This window comes from Anomaloglossus baeobatrachus, chromosome 9 (assembly GCF_048569485.1).
Source record: "Anomaloglossus baeobatrachus isolate aAnoBae1 chromosome 9, aAnoBae1.hap1, whole genome shotgun sequence".
In the NCBI taxonomy this organism is placed as follows: Eukaryota; Metazoa; Chordata; class Amphibia; order Anura; family Aromobatidae; genus Anomaloglossus; species Anomaloglossus baeobatrachus.
Genome location: NC_134361.1, coordinates 39,876,868 through 39,896,656, shown reverse-complemented (window position 1 = coordinate 39,896,656; position 19,789 = coordinate 39,876,868). Strand labels below are relative to the sequence as shown.

General features: G+C 40.5%; 3 protein-coding genes across 3 annotated transcripts; 1 reads left to right on the top strand and 2 right to left on the bottom strand.

Annotated features, from left to right (window-relative positions):
• Positions 1 to 213: 213 nt before the first annotated feature.
• LOC142250411 (interferon lambda-2-like) lies at positions 214 to 2,546 on the bottom strand. The gene is made up of 6 exons (XM_075322574.1): positions 2,403 to 2,546; positions 1,960 to 2,037; positions 1,791 to 1,831; positions 929 to 1,031; positions 731 to 811; positions 214 to 306 (listed from the first exon to the last, which is right to left on the bottom strand). Exons 1-6 carry the CDS (start codon positions 2,544 to 2,546, stop codon positions 214 to 216), a joined length of 540 nt encoding a protein of 179 aa, XP_075178689.1.
• Positions 2,547 to 2,811: 265 nt separating this feature from the next.
• On the top strand, positions 2,812 to 19,648 carry LOC142251802 (uncharacterized). The gene is made up of 10 exons (XM_075324850.1): positions 2,812 to 2,912; positions 3,312 to 3,501; positions 3,805 to 3,882; positions 4,013 to 4,156; positions 9,980 to 10,139; positions 17,922 to 18,109; positions 18,443 to 18,520; positions 18,949 to 19,092; positions 19,214 to 19,294; positions 19,559 to 19,648. The coding sequence occupies exons 1-10, from the start codon at positions 2,812 to 2,814 to the stop codon at positions 19,646 to 19,648; spliced, it is 1,254 nt and encodes a 417-aa protein (XP_075180965.1).
• On the bottom strand, positions 10,168 to 11,260 carry LOC142250410 (interferon lambda-3-like). The gene is made up of 5 exons (XM_075322573.1): positions 11,120 to 11,260; positions 10,954 to 11,031; positions 10,679 to 10,822; positions 10,482 to 10,562; positions 10,168 to 10,257 (listed from the first exon to the last, which is right to left on the bottom strand). Exons 1-5 carry the CDS (start codon positions 11,258 to 11,260, stop codon positions 10,168 to 10,170), a joined length of 534 nt encoding a protein of 177 aa, XP_075178688.1.
• Positions 19,649 to 19,789: the final 141 nt, after the last annotated feature.

Sequence of the window (19,789 nt, the reverse complement as noted above, 5' to 3'; positions counted from 1 at the left end):
TCCTTAATTTTGAGGTCCTATCTTGAGGCTTTCTTGCAGATGATTGTAGGAGCCTCTTATTGTGACCATTATAGATCGTCCTCATCAGTTCTTCAAAATGAGCGTCGATCTTGGGAGAGTCTGAAGGAATTAGCAGTGACTTTCATGGGAGATTTTCCACCACTTGCACCACATCCTCTAGATTTGTGGAATTTCTATAGACTTTCTATATAATTATTTCTCATGAGCCCAACATGCAACGTCTTCTATCATTAATGGGATAATCAGTATGAGTAACATGGCTTCTTGGAGACATTGTGACGATTCCTACAAAATAATATGATATGTTATTATTATGTCTGTTGTGGATTCAGCATTATTTACAAATTCTTCTAATTCACATGTCATTCCATCACTGGAGGGAAAATGGAAATATAGACGCGGTACCAAGAATGCAGAATAATGTTGATTAATTTTTGTAATTTATTTCAACAGGTTGACGTGTTTCTGGGAACAAGTCCCGTTCCTCAGGACCACATAAATCAACAATAGTAATCCGTATTTCTTTCTTTCTTTCTTTCTTTCTTTCTTTCTTTCTTTCTTTCTTTCTTTCTTTCTTTCTTTCTTTCTTTCTTTCTTTCTTTCTTTCACTGCAGTACAAAACATGTCCAGGGTTATTTATATGCCCCATCATGTTGGACAGGATACTATTGGTGCTTGTTACATCTGTACGTTAGTGTAGGACAATTACCTGCTCTACAAAGTGCTGGAGATGGTGCAGCCATGGCTTCAGCTCCTCAGAAGGTGGTTTACTATGTCCTGATAATTCTCTCTAAATAAAAGATATGCAAGATATGGATAAGTTATGAGTCATTATGTCTAGTATCTGCTCCGAAACATCAAAGCTCGAACCATGCAAATAGTAAACATAAGGACTATGTGCACTTACACAAATTAGAAGATCATCTCTGATTTTGAGGAACATCATGAGTGTCTGTGACACCAGGTCAGGAACAGCAGATGTGGACAGATTTGTCAGAACTTCTGTAGTTGTTGTGATGTAAGGGGTGGACGGACCCCTAGAACGAAGAAGCAGTTTCCCCCCTGAAGATGCCTCACGTTGGGGTAGCCAGAGATGTTAAAGATGTTGATGTGATGTTATTTGTGTTTTACAGCAATAACGGGTTTCCCCACTAGGTGTCAGGGTGGAACAGTGGTCCCCATGGGAGCAGTATAGGAGAAAGGAGGAGCAGGACAGCCTAGGGGGAGGGTTAGAGGGCTCTGTAGCAGAGTGAGAGTTGTAGTGAGAGAGTCTGTTGGTGCAGAGAGAGGAAGCAACGGGGCAGAGTGTGGGAGCGACCGTGGCAGATAGCCAAAGAGAGAAAGAGAAATGTGCCTTGATCAAGAACCAGCAGTGTACGGGTAAGACCCGCAGAAGCATAGACAGAGAAGCAGAAGTTTATGGGCAAAGCCTGTAGTAGCCGGAGTACGAGCATAGTTGAAGAGAAACAAGAGTAGCCGGGTAACGCCCACTGAAGAGAAACAGGAGCAGTCCCCCGGCAAGAATTGTGATTTGGAAGCTGGAAGATTTGTGTACCGAAACTGTATAGAAGTTATGTGCAATAAAATGCCTTTTGGTTCACCAGATGCCTGTCTGCGGTGTTTACCTGAGTCTGGCGAAATGCCCCTGCCATCCACACTCTGCCCCACAAACAACACCCCTGTTCTAACAGTGACGGCCGGGCCGGGGGTCAGTCTGATGCATAAAGCGGCCATTACAGCAACCCCCCAGGCACCCCCGGCACACCGTTACAGTAACGCGCTCCAAGGTCAGAATCAGACGGTCACTGGCCTGTGGAATGGAAGAAGATTAAAAGATTGGATATATGAATATGTGAGGAGGTAAGGTGAGCTTTATTTTAGAGAACTATTTTGTAAAATAGTGGACAGCATTAGGAGAAAGTGCCGATAGGTACTTGCCATTAGGTCACATACAGACGGCTTGTGTCTCATCATTCTTCTGTAGCATTTGATTGCACTTATGGACATGGTCTTCTCCTGTGGACAGATGGAACAGGATTTGTTGTAGAAGTACATGCCATTTTGCATATTATACATAACTTCTTCCAGAATAGAATTCCATACAGTGAGATTATTGATGTCTATCATACAGACCAAGTAAATAGTAAGGAAGCAACTAAAGATACATCAACTTGTCATGTACCCAACCAAAAACTAATCGCCAAATGAAATCTACAATTCCACCACTGGGAAGGCCATAAAGTAAAACATAATAGAAAGGGTGAGATTAATGGTCTTTTAGTTGAGATGTGATTCCTCACTTTTGACAAAACATATAAAAATGTGAATCAGGTATTAGATTATCCAGATTTCCCTCAGTATAACACAATCCCCTTCCTTACATGTTCATTCTGCAGTTGTCTGATCACCCTGATGTCAGTGGAAGATAGTGATTGATATCTGGCCATCGAGCAGCATCTCCGGTATGGATGTCCGGTCACTGCCACAAGAACAATACTGAAGACTACCAGTCTGACGACATCCATGGCTGGAATAATGGTGACAATCAGAAGATTTAACTCTCTTCCTATAAACCTGTGTATAAGATATTAATACATGGAACCTAATTATTTTACATAGATCCATCATGTAGATGTCCACAGTGCGGATATTTAAGATATACACAAGTAGAAGATGCTTACCTGGTCGGTTGCTTTGTGTCTCTTTGTTGGTTGAATCATTGCCTTCTGTCTTCCCATGTTTCTCCTTTTATACTTCAGATTAAATCAGAGAAACTTCTTCATTTTCAGAATGTGGAGAAAATCTCAATACAATCAGGATTCAAGTGACAAGAGACGAGTAACAGCAGCCGTGGGAAAGTTCTTACAACTTTCAGTTTCTATAGTGTACAGGTAGGAAGGAGACATCAAGTAACTGGGAGGAGATTCCTCCACTACAGGTGACAGGAGGAATCCCAGCTACCAGCTACTTATCTGACGTTACCTTCCTACCTACATACTAAGGAAACTGAAAGTTGTAAGGATTTCCTAAGGCTGCTGTACTTACATTCTCATCGTAGAGAAAAGTTTACTCCACATCATGAAAATCAAGAAATTTTTCTTCTGGAGACTAAAATATAAAAGGAAAAACATGGAAAGACAAGAGACAGAGCTGAGAGCAGCAGAGAGACGCAAGACAACCGAGCAGGTGAGCATCTTCTACTGGGTGTATGTACAGAATATCAGAGCTGTGGACATTTATTTGATGGATTTATGTACAATAATCATATTCTATGCCTTATTGTTGGACAGAATAATTGGAAGAGAAGAAAGCCCCCAGATCAACACCAAAACTCCAACCATGGACATCAGACTGGTGGTCTTCAGTATTGTACTTCTGGCAGTAACCGGACATCCTCACCGAAGACGCTGCCCAATGTCCAGATATCAATCAGTATCTTCCGCTGACATCAGGATGATCAGGCAACTACAGAATGAACATGTAAGGAAGGAGAATGTGTTTTATTGAGAATAGTTACAGTATATTTATTAGAATAATCGTATGTCAGAAACAAATTCAAGTCTTTAAAATATTTGATCTCTTTTCCATTGTGTAAAAATTAAGTAATTTGAAGATCTATTAGTCCAGTTGAACATAATAAGATGGAGGTTCCTGGCTTGGCTCGCTTTGACTTGCTTTGTATAATAGACATTAATAGATGCTCTATAAAGGAAGAAATTCTGGAAGTAAAATGTTGATCATGTGATGTAAAGCTTCAACAAAACTTGCTTTATCCTTCTACAGGAGAAGAACATGTCCACCAATGCAATCAAATGCTACAAGAGAATGATGAGACACAAGCCGTCCGTATGTGACCTCATGGTTAGTACCTTCCTTGCACTGTCTTTTTTTCTTATAAAGCCCTTCTCTCACACCAACCTCCTTCTCCACATACTCAGGGAACCATATTTAGATATAAATATTAGTTTTTAAAACCTTTTACCTTCTCCAGGCCAGTGATCGTCTGATTCTGACCCTGGAGCGAGTTACAATAACTACAGAAGTGCTGGTAAATCTGTCCACATCTGCTGTTCCTGACCCGGCCTCACAGTCACTCATGAGGTTCCTCAAAATCAAAGATGATCTTCTGATCTGTGTAAGTTCATGTGATATTCATGTTCTTTGTTTGCATGGTTCATACTTTGGTGCCAATATTGGACATTCCTTATTATTTTATTTCTCACATTCAGAGAGGATCACCAGGACACAGTAAAACACCTTCTGAGGAGCTGAAACCATGCACTTTGTAGAAGAGGTAAGTTTCCTACACTGACTTACAGATATAACAAGTACCAATAGCATCCTGTCTTCCATGGTGGAGCAGATAAATAATCCTGGATATGTTAAGAAGATGAGGGTCTACTGTTGACTAGATAGGATGACACTGATCTACAAATGTAACATGTTCCATTAGCATCCTGTCTTTATGGTGGAGAAAATAAATGAGCCTGGACATTTATAGTAGCTGAGGGTCTTCTACTGTTGAGCAGAGGGATCACAAAACAGAATGACCTTAATGATATAGAAAGGATTAAAGAAAAAAGACTATGAATGGCAGATAGAGAAGAAGACAAGATATTGATTTTTAAGTAAAGGTGTTTTTCCAATGAAAATCCAACCTTTTCCCGACGCTTGTTTCTAAAAATAAAAAATAGCAACACAAAGAGGCATACATATCCTCCAAAAATTAAGGATTTACTTACAACAAATAAAGGCAGCAGTTGTACACCGCCCAGGCCAAAAACTACTACTCTAGTAGGATGCAGCTAAACCCCCACTAAGTGGAGGCATCACAGGTGCAGGAAGAGCAGATCACACACACACTTCCAAGGTGCACAAAAATAATGGGGCATTGGGAATAGAAAAATACGGCAACTGAAAAATATTACACTAACCACCACAGGAAACATATATTACCTTTACTTATCCAGGAATTAACTAAATTATAATAAAAAATAAAATAAAATGGTACTTTTAAGAGATACAGTTTATAAAATAGGGTTGGAAAAAAACAAAAAAGTAATAACAAACACTTCTTTTATTCTGTAGGCATCACCACAATGTCTCCAGGAAGCCGTGTTACTCAGCCTCATCCCATTATTGGTGGAAGATATTGGGTGTTGGGCTTTTGGGAAATAACTACGATGAAGACTCAACGATAATCCAGGAGAATATATTTGTATTTCTGATTAATGAATTCAAACGTTTGGAGCTTTCCCTGTTAACATCTTCAAGTTTATATTCTTTATACTTATACCTGCATATCGCACTGTATTTCCAATCTGTCAGATTATCTTTCGACTGCCATAGAAAAGTCTCTTCTAGATCCAGACCAAAGTTTCCTGGACGTTATTAGAAAATATTTATCTATTTGAACTTTTCCAAAGCAAGGATTATGTGTTTTAATTTATTTAAAAAAACATTAATTGTTATTTTGTGTATTTATATAATATATTAATATATTTATTTTATTATATATTTGAATAATAATTTATATTATTATATTGTATTTATTTTAGTTTTTATTTTTTTTAAACATGAATTTAAGCAAAATAATGAAATAAATCTGTCCACTATTAACTCTAGTTTTCTGATGTTGATTATTATTGGGATTATTTCATTCCTTTTTATTGACATATTTTTCTAATTGTACAAGGCCATCATGATGATGAGCAATATTGTTTTTGAATGCCACAAAAAAAATTTTTCTTCCTCATAGGATTGTGTTGTTTTCTAAGATCAAAGTAGATACATTTGTAGGAATGAGCTGATCTTTAAAACTTAATTTCAGCAGATTTACCAAATTGTTATCAAAATTATCTTAGTGGTAAATCAAATGTGCTACGAAATCTCCAAATATCCTGACTAGAGATGAGCGACCCTCTAGAGGCTCGAGTTCGAGTTCGGTTCGGTGAACCGTTCGAAGAACCTCTCGAACCCCATTGAAAACAATGGAAGGCAATCACAAACACATAAAAACACATAGAAAACACCTTCAAAGGTGTCCAAAAGGTGACAAACAACTCACAAGACAACACAAACACATGGGAAAGTGACAAGGACAAATAGTCATCCGAAAACAAAACAGCTGGATGAGGAAAAAGAGGAGGAGACACAGATATAGGTATGTCATGCCCTTCGAAAATCATGTAAAACACAGCAAGGGGACTCCAAGCAGAGTCTCCCATTTTTCCAAAAATTGGGCCCCACAGACACCACTTCAGTGGCATCACTTGTGCCCTAGTTGCAAACTGGACAGGTGGATTTGCATCAAGCACATTCCAAAATACGCCAGCTTTAACTGTCCCCGGGATGACACTGGGGTAGGTAGCAAAGTCTTTGCTGATCCCAGATCTGTTCATCTTGTATCATTTTTAAAAACACTGCAAGCAAGCGGACTCCATGCAGAGTCTCCCTTTTTTCTAAAAATTGGGCCACACAGACACCCCTTCAGTGGCATCACTTGTGCCCTAGTTGCAAACTTGACAGGTACATTTGCATCAAGCAAATTCCAAATCCACAAGCCTTTACTCTCCCCAGGATGACACAGGGGTAGTAAAGTCCTTGCGTATCCATGACTTGTTCATCTTGATGAACGTTAGTCTGTCCACATTGTCACTGGACAGACGCGTGTGGTTATCTGTCAGCACACACCCAGCAGCACTGAAGACATGTTCAGAGACAACGCTGGCAGCTGGACACGACAAGATCACCAAGGCGTAAGTGGCGAGCTCAGGCCATTTTTCAAGATTTGAAGCCCAAAATGAGCAAGGCTCCAGTTGCAAAGTCATGGCATCGATGTTCATTTGGAGATACTCCTGTATCATCCTCTCCAGCCGTTGACTATGTGTCAGACTTGTTGTCTCTGGTGGCCTTGCAAAGGAGGGTCTAAAAAAATTATGAAACGATTCAATAAAATTGCTGTTACCAGCACCAGATACGGTGCTGCTGTTACGGTTAGACTGTTGATGACGAGACAGTCCCATGTTTGTCAAGTTACAACTGGGAGATTCACTGTGTGCACCACTGTTGTTTGGTGGAAAAGCCGAGCTAACATTGAGTAACAGCTTCTGCTGATACTCCTGCATGTGTGCATCCCTTTCTATGGCTGGAATTATGTCACAAAATTTGGACTTGTACCGGGAATCTAATAGTGTGGTAACCCAGTAGTCATCATCACTTCAAATTTTGACAATCCGTGGGTCATGTTGTAGGTAGTGCAGCAAGAAGGCGCTCATGTGTCTTGCGAATCCAGGAGAACCAAGTCCTCGCTGTGTTTGTGGCGGCGAGGTGCTAACCGTTTCTTCTTCCTCTGACATCTCCACCCAACCTTGTTCAACGGAAATTTGACCCAGGTCTCCCTCATCTGCTGAGTCTTCCATGTCCATCGAGAGTTTGTCCTCCATTTCTTCATGGTCTCCTGCACCTTCCTCAACATTTTGGCTGCTACCATGCGCCCTTGTTAATCCCTCTCCCCCACCGTCCCATGCCTACCACCTTGGTGATGATGAACATCTGGACCTTGTAGATGTTGGTATCCCTTGCGCATATGAACCCTCCTGTACTTCCTCCCCTTCCTCTTGTCCCACCCCCTGACTCCGAATAGTGTTTAGCGTGTGCTCCAGCATGTAAATGACTGGAATTGTCATGCTGATAATGGCATTGTCAGCGCTATACACATTCGTCGCCATGTCGAAACTGTGCAGAAGGGTGCATAGGTCCTTGATCTGAGACCACTCCATCAGCGTGATCTGCCCCACCTCTGCATCTCGTTGGCCCAGGCTATACGTCATAACGTATTGCACCAGGGCTCGGTGGTGCTGCCACAGTCGCTGTAACATGTGGAGAGTCTAATTCCAGCGTGTCGCCACATCGCATTTCAGGCGATGAACCGGCAGGCCGAATGACTTCTGGAGCGATGCAAGTCGGTCAGCTGCGGTGGTTGAACGGCGGAAGTGAGCAGAGAGTGACCGTGCCCTGTGCAGAAGCCCATTTAGGCTGGGATAGTGGGTTAAAAATTGCTGGACAACAAGGTTCAACACGTGAGCCATACAAGGCACATGTGTCACCTTGCCCCGGCGAAGGGCCGCACCCAGGTTTGCAGCATTGTCGCACACAGCCTTCCCTGGCTGCAAGTTGAGTGGAGACAACCATTTACGAAACTCGGACCGCAGAGCTGCCCAAAACTCCTCCGCTGTGTGACTCTTATTTCCAAGACATTTCAAGCTAAAGACTGCCTGATGTTGTTGAGCTCTGCTGCCAGCATAGTAAGGAGGTGTGCAGGATTCCTTGTGTGCAGTTGCAACGTGGGTGGCCTGACCAGGCAGGCTTGGATCGGAGGTGGAGGACCCAGACAAGGTTGAGGAGGGAGAAGCAGTGGAGGAACTTCGACATAGAGAGGATTGACGCACAAGTCGTGGGGACGGCAAGACTTGTTGAGCAGACCCTTCTCCATCTATCACCATAGTTACCCAGTGCCCAGTCAGCGACATCTAACGCCCCTGTCCATACTTACTGGTCCAAGTATTGGTGGTGAAATGCACCCGGTCACACACAGAGTTTCTCAAGGAAGTGGTGATGTTGTGTGCGACATGTTGGTGTAGCGCAGGCACACCTTTCTTGGAGAAGTAGTGGCGACTGGGCATCTGGTACTGGGGCACTGCGACAGACATAAGGTCTCGAAAATCCGCTGTGTCCACCAGGCAGAAAGGCAGCATTTCGGTAGCCAAGAGCTTACAGAGGGATAAAGTCAACCTCTTAGCTTTGTCATGGCTCGGAGGAAATGGCCTTATATTTGTCCACATCTGAGGGACCGAGATCTGGCTGCTGTGTGGAGATGGTGGTGATTAGGGTGTCCCTGAAAAACTGCTGGTTTGGGAGGAAAGTGCAGGCGGAGACATGATGTTGCCTTCATCCAAAGTTGGTGCTCTCGATGTCTGAGAGAGCTGTACACCAGCACTTGTTTCCCCATCCAAACCAACTGACGACCTACCAAGCAAACTGCCTGTTGAGGTTACAGTGGTGAAAGGTCTGCGTGGAAAAACAGGTCTGACAGCTGTCCCCACAGACATAGAAGATGAAGAGCGCGCAGATGCACTGGAAGGGGCAGGCGGTGGATGGCCCGCTCCACTAGGACGCATTGCAGCACGGTGAGCTTCCCACTGGGACTTGTGCTTGTTATTCATGTCACGATTCATGGAAGAAGTTGTCAAACTGGTGAAGTTTTGGCCTCTTCTTATAGATTACCGACAAATTTTACATGGTACTCAGCCCAGTGCGAGCTGCTTGAAGTGTTTGAATGGGGGTAACAACAGCGTGATCACATGTAGTGTGCACCAAAAAAAAAATAGAAAAAGCCCACCCACCCTCCCTCAGAAATTATCTACTTAAGGTTATATCTATTAGTTACATTTGGTAAGTGTCCAGAGGTCATTTTGTAGTTATGGGTAGTTTAAGGTTGGAAGAACTCATACTACCATTTAGCAATGAACTGAACCTCAGAGTTACACTCATTCACATACACACATCTTCTCCTTTAATTAAAATCCCTTAGGTCATCCCAAGTCAACATCCACTTCTCAACCATTTCTGAAACAGAGCTACACTTTTTAAAACAATTTGTAAGAACAGTAGCTGAATTAATTTACTTTTATTATATAAAAAATATAATTTTATGCAACAGAAAGCTAGAATGCAAATAAATACAACGCAAAATAATAATTAAATATGTTATAAAATAAATTAATAATTATAATTTATAAAAGAAAAAACATAAAAAAGTGACAATAATGACTATTTTAAAATTCATGTAGAGAATGTATCTCCCTCTTGATTTGAGGTTCTTTCTTGAGGCTTTATGATGGGTCACTGAAGATCATTTTATAGAGAACATGACGTATTGTCCTTATCAATTCCTCAGAATGAGAATCAACCATGGAAGAAAGGAGAAAGAGCTATCAGTGATGTTCTTGGAAGATGTTCCACCTCTAGACTTCGGATGAACAATATAGACTTGGTGATGTCCATGGGGAATGCTCCAAATGTTTCAATTCTTAAATCGGAAATTGAAAAACATCCTTGTGAGTCTTCCTTAAAACTTCTTTGTAGTTACTTTCCATGAGCCCAACAGCCGATATCTTCCACCACTAACGGAATGAGACTGAGTAACACGGCTTCTTGGAGACATTGAGAAGATTCCTAAAAAATAATATGAAGTGTGATTATCATGCCTGTTCAGCATTACCTACAAATTCTAGTTTTTCTGTTCTTTTTTATATATAATCAACATCATTGTATAATATCATCCTTTCTAGTCAACAGTAGACCCTCATTTCTTGATATGACATTTATCTGCTCCACATCAGAGGACATAATGCATTTGTCGCATGTTACACATCTATAGATCAATGTAGGACACATACCTTTTCCACAAAGTGCTGGAGATGGTGAAGCCATGGCTTCAGTTTATCACTTGGTGTTTTACTGTGTCCTGGGAACTCTCTCTAAAATTGAGACACACAAGATAAGTTAAATTTTGGGTCAATGTGTCCATTAACAGCACTGAGACATTAAGGTATAAACCAAGCAATCAATGAACATGAGGACCACATTCACTTACACATATCAGAAGATCATCTTTGATTTTGAGGAACATCATGAGTGACTGTGATGCCGGATCTGGAACTGCAGATGTGGACAGATTTGCCAGAACTTCTGTAGTTATTGTAACTCGCTCCAAGGTCAAAATCAGGCGATCGCTGTCCTGGAGAAGAGAAGATATTGGAGAGATCAGAGGAGCTTGAATTTAGGTTCCAGTGCTTGTTAGGAGTTAAGGTGGGCTTTATTTTATTGGACTATTTTGTAAAAAATGATCAGTGCCAGACACATACTAACCATTAGGTCACATACAGATGGCTTGTGTCTTATCATTCTTTTGTAGCATTTGATTGCACTGGTGGACATGTTCTTCTCCTGTGGACAGATATAGAGCAGAATTTGTAGGTTTATCTCACATAATATATATATATACATCTCTGTATAACACAATTTCCTTCCTTACATGTTCATTCTGCAGTTGCCTGATCACCTTGATGTCAGTGGAAGATACTGATTGATATCTGGCCATCGGGCAGCGTCTCCGGTGTGGATTTCCAGTCACTGCCACAAGTACAATACTGAAGAGCACCAGTCTGAGGTCCATGATTGGAGTATTGGTGGAGATCTGGAGACTTTCTTCTCTTCGTAACAACCTATTTATCAGATATTAATACATAGAGCATGAGTATCGTGCATAAAGTCATTATATAAATGCCAAGAATGCTGAGATTCTGTGTCTTAATCCAGTAGAAGATGCTCACCTTGATGGATGTCTTGTGTCTCTCTGCTTCTCTTAGTTCTGTCTCTTGTCTTCCCATGTTTCGTCTTTTATATTTCAGAGTCCAGAAGGGAAATTTCTTTATTTTCATGATGTAGATTAAACTTTTCTCTATGATTAGAATTTAAGTGACAGCAGCCGTAGGAAATTCTTACAGCTTTCAGTTTCCTTAGTGTACAGGTAAGACAGCAGCGTCGGGTAATTGGGAGGAGATTCCTCCACGTCTACAGGTGACTGGAGGAATGCCTACTATATAATGAGATATGACAATTAAAAGTTTGGATATAGTTACTGAGTGGTAGGAGGATAGTTGATATATACAGTCATTTAATCTGTATTTCATTGTAAAATGTAATATCGCTGCATATAGAAGAGATTCCTCCTGTCTTCTGTAGTAGTGGAGGAGTTTCCTCCCTGTTACCTGACGTTAGCTTCATACCTGTACACTAAGGAAACTGAAAGCTGTAAGAATTTTCCCACGGCTTCTATCACTTGTCTCCTGTCTACTCAATTCTGATCAAGGAGAGAAGTTTTCTCCACATCCTGAAAATGAAGAAGTCTTTAGATCAGCATTAATGCTCCAGCCATGGACATCAGACTAGTGGTCTTCAGTATTCAACTTGAGGCAGTGACCGGACATCCCCACCGGAGACGCTGCCCAATGTCCAGACATCAATCAGTATCTTCCGCTAATATCAGGGGGATCAGACAACTGCAGAATGACCATGTAAGGAGGGAGATATTATTATGCAAATAGTCAGCCAGGAAGTAATTCACATTGTACTTGAGTTGATCTCCTCTTTTGCATTATGTATGTGCATTTTACAATGGATTTCAAGACCATGGAATGATAAGTTAAATTAAAGCACTACTCCAGAGTGGCTGGCTGCCCCCAATGTTTAGTGACTGCCTTAAAAACCTGACCCTAGCCGGGTTCCCATTGGGGAGGGCAACCTGATTGTGTGTATAAGTTTCTGTGTAGTAAAACCGATACCAACCTCCTCTGGATCCAGGATAAGTACCGCACCTTAAGTGAGCTGCAGTACCCTGTGGCGACTGAAGCCTCAGGGGCGCCACAGATGCAGAGATGCTGAGCTGTATTTGTTGCTACTTTTACATATAGAATTCAAAAATACTGTATATAAGAGCCCAAGTCGAACTGTAGAACGTAAAAAACACCTTTATTATACTCACCTAGGGGGTGGTCTGATCCGATGGGTGTCACTGCTCTCATCCTGAATTCAGCAGCTGGGCTCATATTTCGGTCCTGCTGCTACACTGATGCCTTTACTTTGTGCCAGTCATTGCACTGGTTGCCCATCTGCAACAAAGTGGAATATAAACTTATCACACCGCACTGCCCTAAAGTGGGAAAAAAAGTATTTAGTCAGCCACCAATTGTGCAAGTTCTCCCACTTAAAAAGATGAGATTTGCCTGTAATTGACATCATAGGTGACCACAACTGTGAGAGACAAAATGAGAAAAATCCAGAAAATCACTGCGTCTGATTTGGCAAGATTTATTTAGCAAATTATGGTGGAAAATAAGTATTTGGTCAATAACAAAAGTTCATCTCAATATTTTGTTGGCAATGACAGAGGTCAAATGTTTTCTGTAAGTCTTCACAAGGTTGGCACACACTGTTGGTGGTATGTGGCCCATTCCTCCATGCAGTGGGGGGTTTGGATTATAGAGGATGTTACACTTAGATTGCTAGGGGAATAGAGTGCACATGTAAGTTGGTAGACAGTGATGATGAAGCAGAAGATATACAGTGGGGGAAAAATAATTTAGTCAGCCACCAATTGTGCAAGTTCTCCCACTTAAAAAGATGATGCTGCCCTGTAATCGACATCATAGGTAGACCACAACTATGAGAGACAAAATGAGAAAACAAATCCAGAAAATCACCGTGTCTGATTTGGCAAGAATTTTTTTGCAAATTATGGTGGAAATAAGTATTTAGTCACCTAAAAACATGCAAGATTTCTGGCTCTTTCAAACCTGTATTAATACAGCCACTGGTATGGTATATAATTTGAAGAATCTGAATTACAGCAAAAATACCTAAAATATAACTTTTAATATTTCCTCTAAAAATAGGGAAGGATCACCTTGCCTATGCATAAAATTAAATAGGTAGAAAGATCCTCCATACACATCGGGGGACTGGCATACCCTGTAAAGCGCAATGACACCTATATATAATTGGTGCTGGCAAAATATACAAATTTAACCGAATTGGCCAAGATTATTTACACAAACGCTCACTTAGAACCCATTCACAAATTAGCAGTGGCGTTAATCACTATAGTGACCATGACACCCACAGGTGTGTGACCAATATACTACACATTCGGTTAAATAATTCAGCATTAACCAGGGATTCAAAAAGCCAAGTTGTTAACCTGGTTGTGTCTGATAGGGAACAATCTCACCCAATTGCTGGTGTCTTGTCTCCCAAAAACGATCAGTTCGTCCTCATATTCGGCGTTTCCAGAAAAGACCCTCACCACACAGGTCCTGGACCCCTTATGAACGGACTAACTGTCCTCTCCCAGAATCTCCTTCTCCCTTCTCCCGACGCGTTTCCTATACATCATTCATCAGGGGAGCAAATGAGGAGACAATCTCTACTGGGTTAATCTAGAAAAAATGAGAACATGGGGAGAATAAAGGGGGGTTCTTTTTATATATATACAATGGCCCCCAAAAGATCTCACCCTATATAGAAGAAACAAAGAGACACCAACGACTTACCAGACGGTGACAGCACAAGTCCTATTAGCTGTACACTGGGTGGCGCTCAAGCTCAAAAAACCACACCAGTCAGTCCGTGCATACAGAAGAAGATCTACCTCGAAACGTACGTCGGGCGAGGGAAGGGACCCGGTGACTGAGCATCACAACATTTAATATGGGTGAGTCTGGAGCACTGTGCGGTTAGAACTTTTTCTGTATGCACGGACTGACTGGTGTGGTTTTTGAGCTTGAGCGCCACCCAGTGTCTGTTCTGTCAAACAGCCTTGATTTTGCTTCACTGTTTTATATCTACACTTGAATCAGTGCTCCAGATACGTTTATAACACGTATCTATTTCTTACCCTTGTATTGGTTTGGGTCAGTGTTTGCTCTGCTGTCCGGTCCCCTTCCCATTTTGGGCTTTTTAAGTGTCCATACTCTTTCTTGTCAATTTTTTGGATATGCATTTAATTATGGTTTTTGATTATGCATTCAGTATGTTTGATACAATGAACTGTTTTTAGAAATTTTGTGATGAATAAAATTTACTAAATTATTAACAGCTTGAGTATGTGTTTTACCTATACTGTTGCAATTATTTAAGGGTCATAAACTCCCAATTTTTGCTCCTTTTTGATGCCAGTTCTGAACCATTGCTCAAGCAGAGCTTAAATTCTTTACATAATCACAAAAACAATAGGTATATTATTTTTTTATTATAGAAAAATTATATTTTTATCCAACAGAAAAATAGAGTGCAAATAAATACAGTATAAATTAATACAATAATAATTAAATATATATATAAAATATATATATTAATAAAAATATCTTTGAAAATAAAAATACAATTATGAAATAAATAATATAATGAAATAAAATAGTAATAAAAAGATTGTTTGGAGATGTCAAAAACATGACCAAATTATGTGTATTTCGAAAAATTCATGGTAAGTGCATCTCCTTCTTAATTTTGAGGTCCAATGTTGAGGCTTTGTCACAGGTGAATGTACTTCAGCTTCTTATTAGGGCTATTGTATATTGTTCTCATCAGTTCTTCACAAAGAGCATCAATGATAGGAAAAAGGGAACAATATAGTGGAGATTTTAATGGGAAATGTTCCTCTTTGAAGAGAGTCCTCTATTGGGAACTTTTATAAAGCATCTTTGTAGTTACTTCCCATGAGCCCAACATCCAATATCTTCCACCAATAGTGGGATAAGACTGAGTAACACGGCTTCCTGGAGACATTGGGAAGATTCCTACAAAATGATATTTAAAATGTTTAATATGCGTGTAATGGTTTCAGCATTAGCTACAAATTCTTTTAGTTTTTCTTCTTTCTGACTTTTCTATGTTCTGCAGTTCAGATTGTTGTATCCACCTTGGCCCCTTCGCTCCTCACTGTTACCTGTCTGGTCCTCACCGCATCTTCTGATCAAGGCCTCTCTCACTGAAATCTCTTCGCCGGAACTTCCAACTCATGGTTTCATGAGTGACCTCGCACGAACAGAACCATCCTGGGCCTCATTAGAGGTGGAAGTCCTGACCTAATGTGAAAGCCAAAGGGATTTCAATTCAACAGGCAGGAGGAGCTGATGGGTGACAGTGAGGAACGTAGGGGACTGAGAGGTGAGAAATAAGGTGAGAAAGAATTTTTTCCATTTTTTTACATTTTCATGACCCTTTATGGTTCAGAAAATGGCAGCCAGTGGGCACTATACTATGCTGAATCCATGTGGAATTACAAAAAATCAGCATTTTGTAAACTATGAGCAGAATTCAATTCCATTCAAATATATATATGCTCATCACTAGTAAAGGACACTTACCTCTACGACAAAGTGCTGGAGATGGTCCAGCCATGGCTTCAGCTTCTCAGATGGGGTTTTACTGTGTCCTGTTGATTCTCTCTGAACGTGACAAATACAATGTACAATAAGTTATGGGTCTGAATTTCTAATATCAGTCCCGAAACATCAAAGCAAAACCCATGGAATCAATCACCGTAAGAACCACATGGACTTACAAAGATCAGAAGATCATCTCTGATTCTGAAGAACATCATGAGTGATTGTGATGCTGGGTCAGGGACAGCAGATGTGGACAGATTTTCTAGAACTTTGGTGGTTAGAGTAACTCGCTTAAAGATGAGAGTCAGACTGTCACTGACCTAAAAAAGGGTGGACAATGATGTATCTAAATATACGAGCATCTAAGGAGGTAAGGTGGGCTTTACTTTACAGAACTATTTTCTAAAGAAACTAGCCAGTAACAGAAGACAGCGTCAGATGTGTGCTAACTATTAGGTAACATACAGATGGCTTATGTCTCATCATTCTTCTGTAGCATGTGATTGCACTGGTGGACATCTTCTACTGTGGAGAGATAGAGCAGGATTTGTTGTAGATGTACATGACATTGGTATTATAATTTTCCTCATCTAGAATATACTTCCGCAGTGTGATAATTGATGTGTATTATACAGAGTGAGTAAAAAAACAAAAATCAGCCATAGATGGATCATCTCATGATGTGCTAGACCAATAGTAGAACTAATTACTAAATGTAACCTCCAATTCCGCCACATAAAAAACATCAAATGCAATGTAATGAAAATCGATTGTCTTTTAAACTTGGTGTGGATTTTCACTTTTGACAAAATAGGTAAAAATATGAACCCAGTATGAGAACTCCAGACTCCTCTCGGTGTAACACAATCTCTCTCCTTACATGTTCATTCTGATCAACCTGATGTCAGTGGACATTGGGCAGCGTCTTCGGTGTTGATGTCCGGTCATGGCCAGAAGAACAATACTGAAGACCACCAGTCTGATGTCCATGGTTGGAGTATCGGTGCTGACCTGGAGATTTTATTCTCTTCCAAGTAATCTGTATGTGACATATTAATGCATAGAATAGTATTATTGTACACAAATCCATTAAGTAAGTGCCAATTGTGCTGATATTCTCTATATACATCCAATGAATGATGCTCACCTTCCCAGTTGTCTTGCGTCTGTCTTCTGTTTTGAGCTCTGCATCAACGTTTCCCATGTTTCTCCTTTGATTCTTCAATCTGCAGGAGAAAAAGTTCTTCATTTTCACAATGTGGAGAAATTTTCTGTCTGCGATCAGAATTCAAGTGACGGGAGACAAGTGACAGCAGCCGTGGGAAATCCTTACAACTTTCAGTTTCCTTAGTGTACAGGTACGAAGGTAACATCAAGAAACTGGGAGGAGACTCCTCCACGACTAGAGGCGGCAGGAGAAACCCCTGCTATATGCAGAGAAATAACATTAACAATAGAATATAGCTAAAAGGACTGTATACATCAACTCTCCTTCTATCACTCAGTAACTGCCTCCATGATGTTACATGTAATAAGTCAGGATACAGCTGGGATTCCTTCTGTCACCTGTAGTAGTGGAGGAGTCTCCTCCCAGTTACCTGACGTTGCCTTCATACCTGTACTCTAAGGAAACTGAAAGTTGTAAGGATTTCCCACGACTAATATAAATTTTCTCTTGTCGTTTGAATTCTGAATGTAGAAAGAAGTTCCCTCCTGAGAAATATAAAAGGAGAAACATGGAGAGACAAAAGGTAGAGCTGAGAGCAGTGGAGAGACACAAGACAACCGAGAAGGTGAGCATCTTCTACTGGGTATATGTACAGAATATTAGAACCATTGACATTCACATGTGCAGTAATAATGTTCTATGTATTAAAATATTTTACACAGGTTCAGAAAAAGGAAACATTCTCCAGATCTCCACAAATACTCCAACCATGTACTACAGACTGGTGGTCTTCACTATTGTACTAGTGGCAGTGACCGGACATCCTCACCGGAGACGCTGTCCAATGTCCAGACATCAATCAATATCTTCCTCTGACATCAGGGTGATCAGACAACTGCAGAATGAACATGTAAGGAGGAAGATTTTGAGAATAATTTTGTATATATTTACAACTATTCAGACTCAAAAGTCAGAAACCAATACAAATCTGGAATTCAAGTGATTTCGTAGGAGTTTTTATTTTTTGGTGGCTTTCATGATGGTGGTATATTAGGTGAGATTAGCTAATTGGTACCTCCATTGGTTAAGTCTGCGATGAGGTAAAACATCTTCGACTGGTTCCGGACTTTTGTTTCTGTATAATTACCATGAATAGTCACGCTATGTAGGAAGAGATCTGAATGAATTTATTATACAGCTCAGTAAGTGATGTAAGGCTTCTCAAAATCTTATCTGTCCACAGGAGAAGAACATGTCTACCAGTGCGCTGAAATGCTACAGAAGAATGATCAAACACAAGCCGTCTGTATGTGACCTAATGGTTAGTACCGGAGTCGCCAACCGTCCAGGATAGTCCATAAAATTCGGCACCTTTTTTGCCCTATAAACATTTTTTTCAACTGTTTGTGATTTTTTTGAAGTTGAACAAACTTGTACAGATTATTTTTAGATCAGAATTATGGGCGGTAGATATGGATCCACTGATAGTCTTAATGATTTATCATGGTTTTCAAATGTGTCCGTAAAAAATATTGTCTGTCTGTGATTTTTGTGATAAGGTGTCCAGAAAAAATAAAAGGTCAAGTTGGCAACTTTTGCTAGTACATATCTGGCTTTCTCTTCTATTCTACTGTACACTACTTTCTTCCATAAAATGTCTCTGAAATGATGAAATGAAACCCTTCTTCCTTTCTAATGGACTTGAGGGTCCATTTTTTGACACGTATTTTGAACATTTCTCATCTACAGGCTAGTGATCGTCTGATTCTGACCCTGGAGCGAGTTAAAATAACTACAGAAGTTCTGACAAATCTGTCCACACCTGCTGTTCCTGATCCGGCATCACAGTCACTCATGATGTTCCTCAGAGTCAAAGATGATCTTCTGATCTGTGTAAGTCCATGTGGTCAACTCCTCATCTTTATCATTACTTGTATGGTTCATGTTTTGAAGTTTTTCGATGATACTGGATATATTGACCCATAACTTATCATCTTGTATATCTCGTATGCAGAGGGAATTACCAGGACACAGTAAAACACCTTCTGAGAAGCTGAAGCCATGGCTTCACCATCTCCAGCACTTTATGGAAGAGGTAAGTGTCCTACACTGATCTGCAGATGAAACAAGAAGAGGCATGATACTGTTCCCCATGGTGTAGCAGATAATTAACCCTGGACATGTACAGTAGATGAGAACCTACTGACGACTACAGGGGATCATGTTATACAATGATTTGCTCTTCATAGACAAAAGAAAAGGAAGACGAATGCCAAAGATGACAGACAGAGGAAATAACACGAAGACATAGAAATGTTTTAATTAATGGAAAATTCGTAACATACATATTATTTTGTAGGCATCTCCACAATGTCTCCAGGAAGCCGTGTTACTCAGCCTAATCCCGTTAGTGGTGGAGGACATCGGTTGTTGGGCATTTGGGAAGTAACTACAAAGAAGCTTCAAAGAAGAATCACAAATCTAGTCAATGCCTTTCAAGCTATGAAACATCTCCCATGCGAATCATCAATAATTGACTTCCCTGTCGCTTATGATTGATGCTCAGTTTGAAGAAATGATAAAGAGAAGA